The 16,509-nt window shown below is 44.0% G+C and overlaps 1 protein-coding gene and 1 non-coding gene across 2 annotated transcripts; both read left to right on the top strand.

The window, feature by feature from the left end:
• The first annotated feature begins 10,076 nt into the window (after window positions 1-10,076).
• LOC147983802 (uncharacterized) lies at window positions 10,077-11,373 on the top strand. The gene has a single exon (XM_087539596.1). The coding sequence runs from the start codon at window positions 10,284-10,286 to the stop codon at window positions 11,106-11,108; it is 825 nt and encodes a 274-aa protein (XP_087395722.1). The 5' UTR covers window positions 10,077-10,283; the 3' UTR covers window positions 11,109-11,373.
• A 3,625-nt stretch (window positions 11,374-14,998) lies between these two features.
• On the top strand, window positions 14,999-15,158 carry LOC147983803 (U1 spliceosomal RNA). The gene has a single exon (XR_015617841.1). It is a non-coding gene; the product is annotated as a U1 spliceosomal RNA (small nuclear RNA).
• The last annotated feature ends 1,351 nt before the right edge of the window (window positions 15,159-16,509 follow it).

Genomic DNA, 16,509 nt, shown 5'->3' on the forward strand with positions numbered 1-16,509 from the left:
ACCATCTATTGATCAACGAGCTAGTCAACTAGAGGCTTACTAGGGACATGGTGTTGTCTATGTATCCACACATGTATCTGAGTTTCCTATCAATACAATTCTAGCATGGATAATAAACGATTATCATGAACAAGGAAATATAACAATAACTAATTTATTATTGCCTCTAGGGCATATTTCCAACAGTCTCCCACTTGCACTAGAGTCAATAATCCAGTTCACATCAATATGTGATTAACACTCAAGGTCACATCCCCATGTGACTAACACCCAAAGAGTTTACTAGAGTCAATAATCTAGTTCACATTATCATGTGATTAACACTCGATGAGTTCTGGGTTTGAACATGTTTATGCTTGTGAGAGATGTTATAGTCAACGGGTCTGAATCTTTCAGATCCGTATGTACTTCGCAAATCTCTATGTCATCTTGCAGATGCAGCTACTACGCTATATTTGGAGCTATTCCAAATAACTGTTCTACTATACGAATCCAGTTTACTACTCAGAATAATATGGATTAGTGTAAAAGTTTGGATCGGCGTAACCCTTTACGACGAACTCTTTTACCACCTCCATAATCGAGAAAATTCCTTAGTCCACTAGTTTCTAAGGATAACTTTGACCGCTGTCTTGTGATCCATTCTTGGATCACTCTTGTACCCCCTTGACTGACTCATGGCAAGGCACATTTCAGGTGCGGTACACAGCATAGCATACTGTAGGGCCTATGTCTTAAGCATAGGGGACGACCTTCGTCCTTTCTCTCTATTCTGCCGTGGTCGAGCTTTAAGTCTTAACTTCATACCTTACAACTCAGGCAAGAACTCCTTCTTTGACTGATCCATCTTGAACACCTTCAAGATCATGTCAAGGTATGTGCTCATTTGAAAGTACCATTAAGCGTTTTGATCTATCCTTATAGATCTTGATGCTCAATGTTCAAGTAGCTTAATCCAGGCTTTCCATTGAAAAACACTTTCCTAATAACCCTATATGCTTTCCAGAAATTCTACGTCATTTCTGATCAACAATATGTCGACAACATATATTCATCAAAAATTCTATAGTGCTCCCACTCACTTCTTTGGAAATACAAGTTTCTCATAAACTTTGTATAAACCCAAAATTTTGATCATCATCAAAGCATACATTCCAACTCTGAGATGCTTACTCCAGTCCCTAGAAGGATTGCTGGAGCTTTGCATACTTATTAGCATCTTTCAGGATTGACAAAACCTTCCGGTTTGTATCACATACAACCTTTCCTCAAAAAAAATGTCGAGGAAACAATGTTTTGACATCCTATCTGCAAGATTTCATAAATAATGCAGTAATCGCTAATATAATTCCAACAGACTCTGGCATCGCTACGAGTGAGAAAGTCTCATCGTAGTCAACTCCTTGAACTTGTTGGAAAACATCTTAACGACAAGTCGAGCTTTCTTAATGGTGATACTTACCATCATTGTCTGTCTTCCTTTTAAAATCCATCTGTACTCAACAGCCTTACGACCATCGAGCCGTTCTGCCAAAGTCTACACTTTGTTTTCATACATGGATCCTCTCTCGGATTTTATGGCCTCGAGCCATTTATCGGAATACGGGCCCACCATCGCTTCTCCATAGCTCGTAGGTTCATTGTTGTCTAGCAACATTACTTCCAAGACAGGATTACGTACCACTCTGAAGTAGTACGCATCCTTGTCATCCCACGAGATTTGGTAGTGACTTGATCTGAAGTTTCATGATCACTATCATAAGCTTCCACTTCAATTGGTGTAGGTGCCACAGGAACAACTCCTGTGCCCTGCCACACACTAGTTGAAGAGACGGTTCAATAACCTCATCAAGTCTCCACCATCCTCCCACTCAATTCTTTCGAGAGAAACTTTTCCTCGAGAAAGGACCCGATTCTAGAAACAATCCCTTATTGCTTTTGGATCTGAGACAGGAGGTATACCCAACTGTTTTTGGGTGTCCTATGAAGATGCATTTATCCGCTTTGGGTTCGAGCTTATCAGCCTGAAACTTTTTCACATAAGCGTCGCAGCCCCAAACTTTCAAGAAATGACAGCTTAGGTTTCTCTAAACCATAGTTCATACGGTGTCATCTCATCGGAATTACGTGGTTCCCTATTTGAAGTGAATGCGGTTGTCTCTAATGCCTAACCCATAAACTATCGTGGTAATTCGATAAGAGACATCATGGTATGCATCATATCCAATAGGGTGCAGTTATGATGTTCGGACACACCATCACACTATGGTGTTCCAGGCTGTATTAGTTGGGAAACAATTTCCACAATGTCTTAATTCTGTGCCAAACTCGTAATTCAGATATTCATCTCTATGATCACATCATAGATCTTTTATCCTCTTGTCATGACGATCTTTCAACTTCACCCTGAAATTACTTGAACCTTTCAATAATTCAGACTCGTGATTCATCAAGTAAATATACTCAACATCTACTCAAATCATCTGTGAATAAGAACATAACGATATCCACTACATGCCTCAGCACTCATTGGACTGCACACATCAAAATGTATTACTTCCAACAAGTTGCTTTCTAGTTCCATTTCACTGAAAACGAGGCTTTCAGTCATCTTGCCCATATGGTATGATTTGCATGTCTCAAGTGATTCAAAATCAAGTGAGTCCAAACGGTCCATTTGCATGGAGTTTCTTCATGCATATACACCAATAGACATGGTTCACATGTCTCAAACCTTTCAAAAACGAGTGAGCCCAAAGATCCATCAACATGGAGCTTCTTCATGCGTTTTATACCGATATGACTTACGTGGCAGTGCCACAAGTAGGTGGTACTATCATTACTATCTTATATCTTTTGGCATGAACATGTGTATCACTACGATCGAGATTCAATAAACCATTCATTTTAGGTGCAAGACCATTAAAGGTATTATTCAAATAAACAGAGTAACCATTATTCTCCTTAAATGAATAACCGTATTGCGATAGACATAATCCAATCATATCTATGCTCAACGCAAACACCAATCTCGATGGTAGAGGGAGCGTACGATATTTGATCAACCTTGGAAATACTTCCAACACATATCGTCATCTCACCTTTAGCTAGTCTCCGTTTATTCCGTAGCTTTTATTTCGAGTTACAAACCCTTAGCAACCGAACCGGTATCTAATACCCTGGTGCTACTAGGAGTACTAGTAAAGTACACATTAACATAATACATCCAATATACTTCTATCGACCGTCTTCTCATCTACCAAGTATCTAGGGTAATTCTGCTCCAGTGGCTGTTCCCCTTTATTATAGAAGCACTTAGTTTCGGGTTTGGGTTCAACTTTGGGTTTCTTCACTTGAGCAGCAACTGACTTGTCGTTTCATGAAGTATCCCTTTCTTGCCCTTGCCCTTCTTGAAACTAGTGGTTTCTCCAACCATCAACAATTGATGCTCCTTCTTGATTTCTACTTTTGTGGTGTCAAACATCGCGAATATCTCAAGGATCATCATATATGTCCCTGATATATTATAGTTCATCACGAAGCTCTAGCAGCTTGTGTTGGAAATATGCCCTAGAGGCAATAATAAATTGATTATTATTATATTTCCTTGTTCATGATAATCGTTTATTATCCATGCTATAATTGTATTGATAGGAAACTCAGATACATGTGTGGATAAATAGACAACACCATGTCCCTAGTGAGCCTCTAGTTGACTAGCTCGTTGATTAATAGATGGTTATGGTTTCCTAACCATGGACATTGGATGTCGTTGATAACGGGATCACATCATTAGGAGAATGATGTGATGGACAAGACCCAATCCTAAGCATAGCACTAGATCGTGTAGTTCGTATGCTAAAGCTTTTCTAATGTCAAGTATCATTTCCTTAGACCATGAGATTGTGCAACTCCTGGATACCGTAGGAGTGCTTTGGGTGTACCAAACATCACAACGTAACTGGGTGACTATAAAGGTGCACTACGGGTATCTCCGAAAGTGTCTGTTGGGTTGGCACGAATCAAGACTGGGATTTGTCACTCCGTGTAAGCGGAGAGGTATCTCTGGGCCCACTCGGTAGGACATCATCATAATGTGCACAATGTGATCAAGGAGTTGATCACGGGATGATGTGTTACGGAACGAGTAAAGAGACTTGCCGGTAACGAGATTGAACAAGGTATCGGGATACCGACGATCGAATCTCGGGCAAGTATCGTACCGATAGACAAAGGGAATTGAATACGGGATTGATTAAGTCCTTGACATCGTGGTTCATCCGATGAGATCATCGTGGAACATGTGGGAGCCAACATGGGTATCCAGATCCCGCTGTTGGTTATTGACCGGAGAACGTCTCGGTCATGTCTGCATGTCTCCCGAACCCGTAGGGTCTGCACACTTAAGGTTCGATGACGCTAGGGTTGTAAAGGAAGTTTTGTATGTGGTTACCGAATGTTGTTCGGAGTCCCGGATGAGATCCCGGACGTCACGAGGAGTTCCGGAATGGTCCGGAGGTAAAGATTTATATATGGGAAGTCCTGTTTTGGTCACCGGAAGAGTTTCGGGGTTTATCGGTAACGTACCGGGACCACCGGGAGGGTCCCGGGGGTCCACCAAGTGGGGCCACAAGCCCCGGGGGGGCCACATGGGCTGTAGGGAGTGTTCCTTGGCCTACATGGGCCAAGGGCACCAGCCCCACTAAGGCCCATGCGCCTAAGAGATGGAGAGGGGGCAAACCCTAATGGGATATGGGCCTTAGGGCCCATATTGGTGCGCCTCCCTCTCCCATCCCCTCTTGGCCGCCTCCCTTGCTCCCCATCTAGGGCTGCCGCCCCCCCTAGGGGTGGGAACCCTAGAGGGGGCGCAGCCCCTCCCCTTCCCCTATATATATGAGGCCTAGGGCTGCCCATAACACGGGCGATTCAATCTCTCGTTGGTGCAGCCCTGCATATCTCTCTCTCCCTCCTCTTCTGTGGTGCTTGGCGAAGCCCTGCAGGATTGCCACGCTCCTCCATCACCACCACGCCGTTGTGCTGCTGCTGGATGGAGTCTTCCTCAACCTCTCCCTCTCTCCTTGCTGGATCAAGGCGTGGGAGACGTCACCGGGCTGCACGTGTGTTGAACACGGAGGTGTCGTGCGTTCGGCACTTGATCATCGGTGATTTGAATCACGACGAGTACGACTCCATCAACCCCGTTCACTTGAACGCTTCCGCTTGGCAATCTACAAGGGTATGTAGATGCAACTCTCCTTCTCCTCGTTGCTGGTCTCTCCATAGATAGATCTTGGTGACACGTAGGAAAATTTTGAATTTCTGCTACGTTCCCCAACAGCTTGGTGGTAATGACTTCGGAGAAACATCACTATCTCATCTGGAAGATCAACTCCCACTCGATTCAAATGATTGTTGTACTCAGACAATCTGAGCACAAGCTCAACAATTGAGCTTTTCTCCCTTAGCTTGCAGGCTAAGAAAATCGTCGAAGGTCTTATACCTCTTGACGTGGGCACGAGCCTGAAATCCCAATTTCAGCCCTCGAAACATCTCATATGTTTCGCGACGTTTCAAAACGTCTTCGGTGCCTCAACTCTAAACCGTTTAACTGAACTATCACATAGTTATCAAAATGTGTATGTCAGATGTTCGCAACATCCACAGACGACGTTCGAGGTTCAGCACACTGAGCGGTGCATTAAGGACATAAGCCTTCTATGAAGCAATGAGGACAATCCTCAGTTTACGGACCTAGTCCGCATAATTGCTACTATCAACTTTCAACTAAATTTTCTCTAGGAACATAACTAAACAGTAGAACTGAAGCGCGAGCTATGACATAATTTGCGAAGACCTTTTGACTATGTTTAGGATAATTAAGTTCATCTTATGAACTCCCACTCAGATAGACATCCCTCTAGTCATCTAAGTGATTACATGATCCGAGTCAACTAGGCCGTGTCCGATCATCACGTGAGACGGACTAGTCAACATCGGTGAACATCTTCATGTTGATCGTATCTTCTATACGACTCATGCTCGACCTTTCGGTCTCTTGTGTTCCGAGGCCATGTTTGTACATGCTAGGCTCGTCAAGTTAACCTAAGTGTTTCGCATGTGTTCCGAGGCCATGTCTGTACATGCTAGGCTCGTCAACACCCGTTTTATTCGAACGTAAGAATCTATCACACCCGATCATCACGTGGTGCTTCGAAATGACGAACTTTCGCAACGGTGCACAGTTAGGGGAAACACCTTCTTGAAATTTTAGTGAGGGATCATCTTATTTACTACCGTCGTTCTAAGCAAATAAGATGTATAAACATGATAAACATCACATGCAATCAAATAGTGACATGATATGGCCAATATCATATTGCTCCTTTTGATCTTCATCTTCGGGGCTCCATGATCATCATCGTCACCGGCATGACACCATGATCTCCATCATCATGATCTCTATCGTCGTGTCTTCATGAAGTTGTCTCGTCAACTATTACTTCTACTACTACAGCTAACGGTTAGCAATAAAGTAAAGTAATTACATGACGTTTATGTTGACACGCATGTCATAAATAAATTAAGACAACTCCTATGGCTCCTGCCGGTTGTCATACTCATCGACATGCAAGTCGTGATTCCTATTACAAGAACATGATCAATCTCATACATCACATATATCATTCATCACATCCTTTTGGCCATATCACATCACATAGCATACCCTGCAAAAACAAGTTAGACGTCCTCTAATTGTTGTTTGCATGTTTTACGTGGCTGCTATGGGTTTCTAGCAAGAACGTTTCTTACCTACGCAAAAACCACAACGTGATATGCCAATTGCTATTTACCCTTCATAAGGACCCTTTTCATCGAATCCGATCCGACTAAAGTGGGAGAGACAGACACCCGCTAGCCACCTTATGCAACTAGTGCATGTCAGTCGGTGGAACCAGTCTCACGTAAGAGTACGTGTAAGGTCGGTCCTGGCCGCTTCATCCCACAATGCCACCGAATCAAGATTGGACTAGTAACGGTAAGCATATTGAACAAAATCAACGCCCATAACTACTTTGTGTTCTACTCGTGCATAGAAACTACGCATAGACCTAGCTCTGATACCACTGTTGGGGAACGTAGCAATAATTCAAAATTTTCTATGTATCACCAAGATCAATCTATGGAGTCATCTAGCAACGAGGGAGGAGTGGATCTACATACCCTTGTAGATCACGCGCGGAAGCGTTCAAGAGAACGGGGTTGGTGGAGTCGTACTCGTCGTGATCCAAATCACCGATGATCCTAGCGCCGAACGGACGGCACCTCCGCGTTCAACACACGTACGGAGCAGCGACGTGTCCTCCTTCTTGATCCAGCAAGGGGGGAGGAGAGGTTGATGGAAGATGGCTTCAGCAGCAGCACGACGGCGTGGTGGTGGTGAAGCTGCAGTACTCCGGCAGGGCTTCGCTAAGCACTATGGAGGAGGAGGAGGTGTTGGAGAGGGAGAGGGAGGCACCAAAGGCCAAGGTAAGAAGTCCTCCATCTCCCCCACTATATATAGGGGGGCCTAGGGGGGCGCTGGCCCTAGGAGATCCAATCTCCTAGGGGGGGCGGCGGCCAAGGGAGGAATCCCTCCTCCCCAAGGCACCTAGGAGGTGCCTTCCCCTCTTAGGACTCTTCCTTAGGGTTTCCCCCACCCTTTGGCGCATGGGCCCTAGGGGGAAGTGGCGCCCCAGCCCACTTTGGGCTGGATCCCTTCCCACTTCAGCCCATGGGGCCCTCCGGGATAGGTGGCCCCACCCGGTGGACCCCCGGGACCCTTCCGGTGGTCCCGGTACAATACCGGTGACCCCGAAACTTGTCCCGATGGCCGAAACAGCACTTTCTATATATAATTCTTTACCTCCAGACCATTTCGGAACTCCTCGTGACGTCCGGGATCTCATCTGGGACTCCGAACAACATTTGGGTTACTGCATATACATATCCCTACAACCCTAGCGTCACCGAACCTTAAGTGTGTAGACCCTACGGGTTTGGGAACCATGTAGACATGACCGAGATGACTCTCCGGTCAATAACCATCAGCGGGATCTGGATACCCATGTTGGCTCCCACATGTTCCACGATGATCTCATCAGATGAACCACGATGTCGAGGATTCAATCAATCCCGCATACAATTCCCTTTGTCTATCGGTATGTTACTTGCCTGAGATTCGACCGTCGGTATCCCGATACCTTTGTTCAATCTCGTTACCGGCAAGTCTCTTTACTCGTTCCGTAACACATCATCCCGTGATCAACTCCTTGATCACATTGTGCACATTATGATGATGTCCTACCGAGTGGGCCCAGAGATACCTCTCTGTTTACATGGAGTGACAAATCCCAGTCTCGATTCGTGCCAACCCAACAGACACTTTCGGAGATACCTGTAGTGTACCTTTATAGCCACCCAGTTACGTTGTGACGTTTGGCACACCCGAAGCACTCCTACGGTATCCGGGAGTTGCACAATCTCATGGTCTAAGGAAATGATACTTGACATTAGAAAAGCTTTAGCATACGAACTACATGATCTTGTGCTAGGCTTAGCATTGGGTCTTTGTCCATCACATCATTCTCCTAATGATGTGATCCCGTTATCAATGACATCCAATGTCCATGGTCAGGAAACCGTAACCATCTATTGATCAACGAGCTAGTCAACTAGAGGCTTACTAGGGACATGGTGTTGTCTATGTATCCACACATGTATCTGAGTTTCCTATCAATACAATTCTAGCATGGATAATAAACGATTATCATGAACAAGGAAATATAATAATAACTAATTTATTATTGCCTCTAGGGCATATTTTCAACAGGTATACCTGAGGTTGAGGCGGAAAAAGTTGTCGTCGACTGGACTCAGGAACCCGCTGTCGAGCACGCTCGTCGAGTGCACGCCGAAGGTTCTCCAGTCGAGTGCGCTCAGCCAAGTTGGCCAGACACGCCTCCTCCAAGGCCCGGGCCTCGGTGGTTTCCCCAATGATGGGCGTGTTGAGCGCATCCATATTGCGGCGGCGAAGCTCTCCTCTCTGCTGTGAATAAAGGGGTTCGGGGCGGTACTCCTCGTGAACGCTTCTGAGTGGAATGCTTTTGTCGAGTGGATGATGGTATCCCTTGAACGCTTCTGACTTTAAGGTGATGTTCTAGGGGAGGGTGTCTAGGTCATGCTTATGACCCTACCCTAGGTACATAGCTTCATCAACCTTTGGAAGGGGTACGGCTTAATTAGTGATTCTGGGTTTTCTTCTCTTTTTTCTACTTTGTGGTTTTCTTCCATGTGTGTTTATATTATTTGTTTCGTTTCTTTTCATTTCTAGTTTTTTTACCTGTATAACATTTTCTTTTTGAGAAACACACAATAAAAATTTCTTTTATGAAAAACAATGTCCAAATTCTCTTTCCTCCCACTTTTATAAAAACTTAGATTATTGGGCCGCTCATTTGAACAGCCCAACAAGCATTTCTGTATTGAACACGATTCAAAGATTTGTTTTACTTTTGAAAGACCTTGTGCCACTCTTGAAAAAAAAAGACCTTGCACCATGCCCCCTATGCTTTCAAACTAATTTGCCCCTATAGGAACAAAGAAAAACATTTTTTAGCAACAAAGAAAACCATTTTGTCCTAAAGAAAAGACAAAGAAGAACACATCAAAGGAATTCTCAGGCGAGATCGTCGCTCTGGGGAAGAAAAAATTTCAACTGTTATACAAAGAACGTTGATGCTTTGCACGTACCAATGGACGCCTCCTCCTAGCATCACGATTACTCTAGCCCCGTCTGCAAGGGCTGCATCTAGCTAGCGACCAACTGTTACATCATTTCTTAATCAGCTCATTTTTCTGATTATCGTCAAGTAAGTCATCATATTAAACCCCGCTGAAGATCGCGAATCCAAATATTTCCGCATTTTCTGCACGTAACCCGTCTACTCTCCGTAGCTTTCGCCACCTGTAATTCCAGACTTTGAGGCTTTGAGCCGACCATGTCCTCCCACTTTGCTCACCTCGATGCGTACGTGAACACCACGTCCAAAGTCTCCCGCCATCACCACCCATAAGAGTCCCACATTTCAATCATCCTTCAACACCCGGATCGGTCCTGGATCCCCCAAGACCTTCGCGACCAACAACCGCGACATGCAATCATCGTAGCCGGCGACTCTAATCTACTCCGGCGACCAAGAAGAGGCGGCGGGAAGGTCAGGAACCCGATCGCCGACCGATCGACCATGCCGAGGGAGTGCAACCCGTGCAGCGGCATGCTGGCGCTCTTCAAGGGGCGCCCCAGGGCGCAGCAGCTGTCGCAGCCGCCGAAGCCGACGCTGCTCCGCCGCGCGTTCGGCAGGATGAAGAGCAACCGCCGGCGCCGGCGCCACCGCTCCAGCAGCTTCAGCTCCGTGCGCGCGGTCTTCTGGCCGCTCATGTCCATGGGCTCCGATGTGGACCGCAGCTTCGTCGCCGACCGGCCGCCCAGGAGCTCCTCCGACGACAGCGGCGGCACCGCCGTGCGCGCGCCGTCGCCGTCCCTCGACACGCCCGGCGCGGGGTCGACCACGGCCGCGCGGCTGCTCGCGATCCAGGCTCAGATCAGCGAGGCCGCCGCGTCGGCGTCTCCTGCCCAGCAGACCGGCACGGCATCTGGCGCCGTGCGCGCCCCGTCGCCGTCGCTGGACGAGCAAGCCGCGTTGTCGACGACGGCCGCGCGGGTGCTCGCGCTGCAGGCCCGGCTAGGCTCGGCCGCGGTATTCGCGTCGCCGACGAAGCCGATCACCACCGCGGTGCATCGTCTCAGCGACGTGGCCGCCGCCTGCGGAGACGGCGACGTGGAGGAGGCGTGCAAAGGCTTCGAGCGGCACCTGATGGAGATGCTGGTGGAGGAGGCCAAGGTGGGGGACCTCATGGACGTCGAGGAGCTGCTGGGATGCTGGGAGAAGCTCAGGTCGCCGGTGTTCGTCCGGCTCGTCGGCCGCTTCTACGGCGACCTCTGCATGGACCTCTTCTCCGACCTCGATGACGATGTGTCATCCGAGTCGTCCGATGACTCGACTGTTTGACCGCGCCCGGCGCTTCCTGCTGGGGTTTTCAGTTTGTCCCAATGACGGGTGGACCCGGATGTGATTATTTTATCATTTTATTATATCATTTCTCCAGATTGAGGGAGAAAACTGTTTCATGCTCTTGTCCAAGTCGTTGTATGTACACCTCTTTTTCCTGCTTTTTTTTTGCGCTGGTATCTCTTTTTCCTGTCTGAAGCATTGCTGAGAGAGGCTTGTTCTGCACCTAAAGAAAATGGAAATGATACATAGATAATACTTTTGGAATCCCAATAAATGAAGTAAGTACCACCTCCGTCTGAAAATATAAGACATTTTTGTAGACCAATGGTAGTAGCTTCGACCCCCCCCCCCCCCTTGCGCGCTTGAAGCTCTACATGCTCTGCCTTTGTTTCACTCTCTCCTCGGTGGTCGGTTGACGTATTTCTTCTCCCTCTCAATCTTGTTCTCCATTTCTAGATCTGGTTGGATGCAATTTTTGGCTAGAATCCCATCTCCTTGTCCCAGTCTTAGGTAGTTAGGTTGTTTTCCATGCATATGACTTTGAATCCACCCCCAACGTGTTTGTGCTTGTGTTAGTGTAGCGCATGGATTCATTTCCTGTAGGAGTTGGGTCTTTGCGTGGAATTATGCATGGGATTTTTGTAGGTGTTTTTTTGTCTGCAATGTCGCCCCAACGAAGTAGGGATGGATTTAGGCTAGTTAGATGGTATGTTATATGGTTATATGTCTTTTTTTTCATCTTCTAAAATTTGCCACTGATGGTCTTCTAGTTAGAATGATGATTTGGTTGTTAGTTTGTGCATTATCTGTTTATCACTTAGATGTAATCTAGCCTTTGTCATAATCTGATTTGATTTTCTGTTCTAACATATGGTTAGCATTTATAGCTAAGAGATATACTAGTTTGTAGCAGTTGTCATACATTTGAGAAAAGACTTTGCCTTGAAGGATCTAAGTGATCTACACTATTTTTGGGTGTTGAAGTAAAAAGGTGAAAGATGGCATTCTCTTGACCCAAGAGAAGTATGCCTCATTATACTGGAACGTGCATTTATGATGAACTGTAAAGTTTCGAACATGCCCACTCTACTTCAGAAAACTATCCAAGGAAGAAGGATAACTCTTGGGGGCGGGGGGGGGGGGGGGGGGGGGGGGGAGGGGGCGAAGAGTCAACAAGATAGAGAAGTATGGTAGGTGCATTGCAGTATTTTATACTAACAAGACCTGACATATATTTTCATGTTCATAAAGTATGCTAGTATTTGCATTCCCCTACTTCTCAACACTTGAGGCTTGACAAACATAAAAGAGAATATTGAGGTATCTCAGAGGTACCATGAGTACCTATCTAAAGTTTGCCGAATCAACCTTAACCTTACTAAGTGCTTTCTCATATGCTAATTGGGCAGGTTGTCCTGATGACAGGAGATTGACTAAGGATTTACTGTTTTCTTTGGTCCAAATAATATCTTGGATCAACACAGAGGTTGAATATAAATCTTGAGCTAATGCTACTGCTAAATTAATGTGGGTACAAACCTTACTAGATGGACTTGGTGTTATTCATTCTCCAGTTGTTTGCCTATGGTGTGTCAATATCGGTGCCACATATTCCTGAACAAATCTAGTTTTTCATTCAAGAACTAGGCACATTAAGATTGGTTATCATTTTGTGCGTGAAAGCGTAGCCAAGAGACTACTCGACATTTCGTTTTACCTTCACAGGTGACCAAGTTGTAGATGGTTTTATCAAGAGGGAAGTGCATATTTCAAGCCCACACTCTTGCCCTAATCTAATCTACAACCCTAGTATCATCTCCAACCCTCAACTATGATACCGTCTAAGAATCAACCCCAAACTCTAAAAACCGGACAGGATTCAACCCTACCCTCCCTATTGACCGATTTTGATCCAATTGACATGTTTTGACCCGTTGACCATCTAGTCATAAAGCCACGTCAGCAATTTTTTTAACAAAATATTCTGTAAAATAAAAAAACTATAAAACAGTTGATTTTTTGTAAAATAAAAAACAATTATGTAAAGTAATAATAAAAAATCTAGAAACTGAAACTGAAGAAATTTACATTAATTGAAGAATTTTTGAAACTTTCCTAGAATGTTCAGTACTATTTTCTTAAATTTACAGAATTTTCCCCTTTTTTGTACAAATATTTAATTTGGGAAAAATTGGGTAGAAAATGTAATTTGAAAATAATTTCATTGTTTTAAACAAAAAATTGGAAATTTTCCAGTATGCTTAGTATTGTTTTCTTGATTTTATAGATTGTTTTCAAAATTTCATAAAAAAATAGTTTTCCTGACCGTGGGGCAAAAATGGGGTAGAAAATTGCACAAGACTATTTTTTTGGTTTACAGAATTTTTTTGTTGATTCAACATATTTTTTTACTTTCGTCAATTTTAGATAATTTTATTAGTATTATTTTACTTTTTTATATTATAGATTTTTTATTTTACAGAATTTGTATTGGAAAATCTGATTTTTTTGCTGACGTGGCTTGCTGACTGGATGGTCAATGGATCAAAACCGGTCAACGGGGAGGGGAGGTTCAATCCTGGTCAGGTTTAGAATTTTGGGGTTGATTAAGACGGTATCATAGTTGAGGGTTGTACATTAGACTAGAAAAAAAAGTTGGGGATTAGAATGTGCACTTCTCTCTTTTACCAAGGGCTTATCATGACGAAAATTAGAAGACCTCAAGGGCAATTTCAACTTTGTGAACTTGTGATTGAGGGGGCACGTTAGAAAATATTATACACATATATGGCATATATCCCCTACAAGTGTAAGCGTGGCTACCTAGGCCAACACTTAGACCATCTCCAGATTTGTAGCGGCTGCTCAATCTCCCGAAGGTGCTCATAGGGATAGAATATACATGCGTGCAGGGATGAGTGTATATGTGTATGTATAAGCGTCTGTATTTGTACTGTGTTGAAAAGAAAAGACTTGCAGTGGCTGACAAGCGGGCCTGTAGTGTCGCTGACGCAGTGGCCAACATGGATTTTATAGGGGTACCAACGTGGATATTGTAGGGGCAATCCATCTCCTGTGAATAGGAGGACCTCCTGAATACACCAGTGCTCCTATTATGCGCTGAAATACATGCTTAATTTTTTCCAAATGCATTTTTGGAACATTTCTTAAATGCAAAGTATAACATTGTTTTGAATGGTACATAACATTATCTTTGACTTACAGGACATTTTCTTTTTGCATTGTATAAACATTTTTGAAGTACCTTGTACATTTGTTTGAAACACGTGAACTTTTTTTAAATGTCACAAAGAATTTTTTTGTTTGAAAGCTATCGACATTTTTCAGAAATTAAGCTAACAAAAATTATGCATAAACATTTTCCTTTATTTACCCAAAACAACAGGGTATTACAAACGCAAACAAAAGGTAAAAAAAAACAGACTGAGAGAGAATGCAGTACGTGTTACACCGAAAATTTTCATTTGTCGTTTTTTTTTCAGAACCGTTTGCCCCTTCTTTTTCAGTATTGGTTTTTTTTAGGGTCTTTTCCCGTATTGGTACAACAGTATCACGTGGTAGAAGTTGCTGGGCCTGCCCGTGCTTCATCAGGGTGATCGTACAACTCGCAGCATGTGAAGTATAGCCGGGCCCGTCATAGCTTGCCTGAAGGCCTCTGTACCGCATTCTAGGCTTGCTTACGGCCACGTTTTGGCCCAAATAATGCTAACACGCGAGCCCATGGTCTGCGGACTTCGTCCAAGAAGCCCACAGGGAGCAGCACATTAAACACAGATCATTACCCTTGTTTAGTACCACATCGCTTGTTGAGAACGTTGGAGCGGGAGAGCGAGCTATATAAGCAAGGCGGGGTGCAACCTTGGAACATACTTACCTGGATGGGGTCGACGACAGATCAAGAAGAGCTGTGGCTTAGGCTAGTGGTCCACATTGCACTTGGTGGATGAGCTGGCTTACCATCTCCCCAAGTGAAAGAGCGGACGTCATAATTTATGTTAGAGGGGGTTTGCGTTCGCGTGGCCCCTGCTAAATTTAATCAAAATTTTGAATTTGAATTATTTTAGATTTTTTAAATATAAAATTTGAAGAGTCGTGGGCTACACTATCCTTTTGGTAATATTTTTTTACCTTTGATTTGAATTATTCTCAATTTTAGTATTTGAATGGTAGTCTAATGTGCTCCCTTGAAATGTTGACACTGCATGCTTGATTATCTGCATGCAGTTCAGATTTCCTTGCTTACCATTTATCCTTGATGTATTGCAGTTAAGTTTATAGCTGACAAAATGATAAACTACAATATCACCAGTACATGTAAGATTCAATGGGAGACAGCGCCATAAGCCCATAACTAACATGTGAATTATTGCATCAAAGTGTTGCCTTCCATGATAGATTATGTAAATAATCTCCTTGTGCAGTTGGGCCTTTTTCACTGGAACCTGAAAAAGGGGTCATCAGTACAAACAGAGTTCAGCTGCGCTCCTCCTTCGCCAGTAGAGATATAGGAACATCCGTGGAATACTCTGTTATAACTTGCAAAGTAAACACAAATGTTCACAGTTCACGCCATCTTTTATCTTGCAGCCACAAGATCGTAGCTCTGCATCACATCGTAGTGATTGTCCTTATAGTATTGTTTGCCCTGCTGCAATCGTGGTTGCGTAGTTGACACCTTTTTTTTTTAGGAGGCGTAGCTGACAACTGATCCTGTTAAATATGCATCGTTCATTTTCTTCAGGTACTTTCCCAGGAAATCCAGTTCTATGTTTTTTGTTTGGCATGAATGAATGAAGTGATTACCTTGTACGGTTGTACCGGAGTATGATCGCAGCAGCTCAGTAGTGAGCATGCACCCTGCAGCAACAATTAGCTAGTTACTTTAACAAGCCCAGTCTATATTTCATAAAAATTTCAACTGTTATCGGCTGAGTTTTACTCGCATTCAGAAATTGGTCTTTCTTCACTTTCCTACATGCAGCAGCATATCAGTGTTGTATGCTTGGTCTCTTTGATTCACCGCATATTGTAATAGTACTGCAAATCATAATTTATGCAATACAATTGTTCATATACTTTCCACTGACTTGAAATGTACTTGTCTTACAGTATTTAGGACTTTTTTTTTTGTAATTTAGGCTCAAATTCGGTGTCGTCCTTTTCGCACAGATTTGGCTTTGGTGTCGGTCAAATTTAACTGTTGTTACGCTAATGTTTTCTTGAGTTACTAGTAGTAGTAGTTTTTGCAGTGAAATGTAAGCTCTTTTTACAGTGCAAATATTGAAGATTTACATATTGTAGTACAGTAGTAGTCTTTCTTGTCCAAATCGTAATGCTTCTCTGTACTTGTTGATCTTTTCAGTCTGAACTTATTCAC

Source organism: Triticum urartu, chromosome 2A, assembly GCF_056163025.1.
Source record: "Triticum urartu cultivar PI428250 chromosome 2A, HENAU_Tu73, whole genome shotgun sequence".
Lineage (NCBI taxonomy): Eukaryota > Viridiplantae > Streptophyta > Magnoliopsida > Poales > Poaceae > Triticum > Triticum urartu.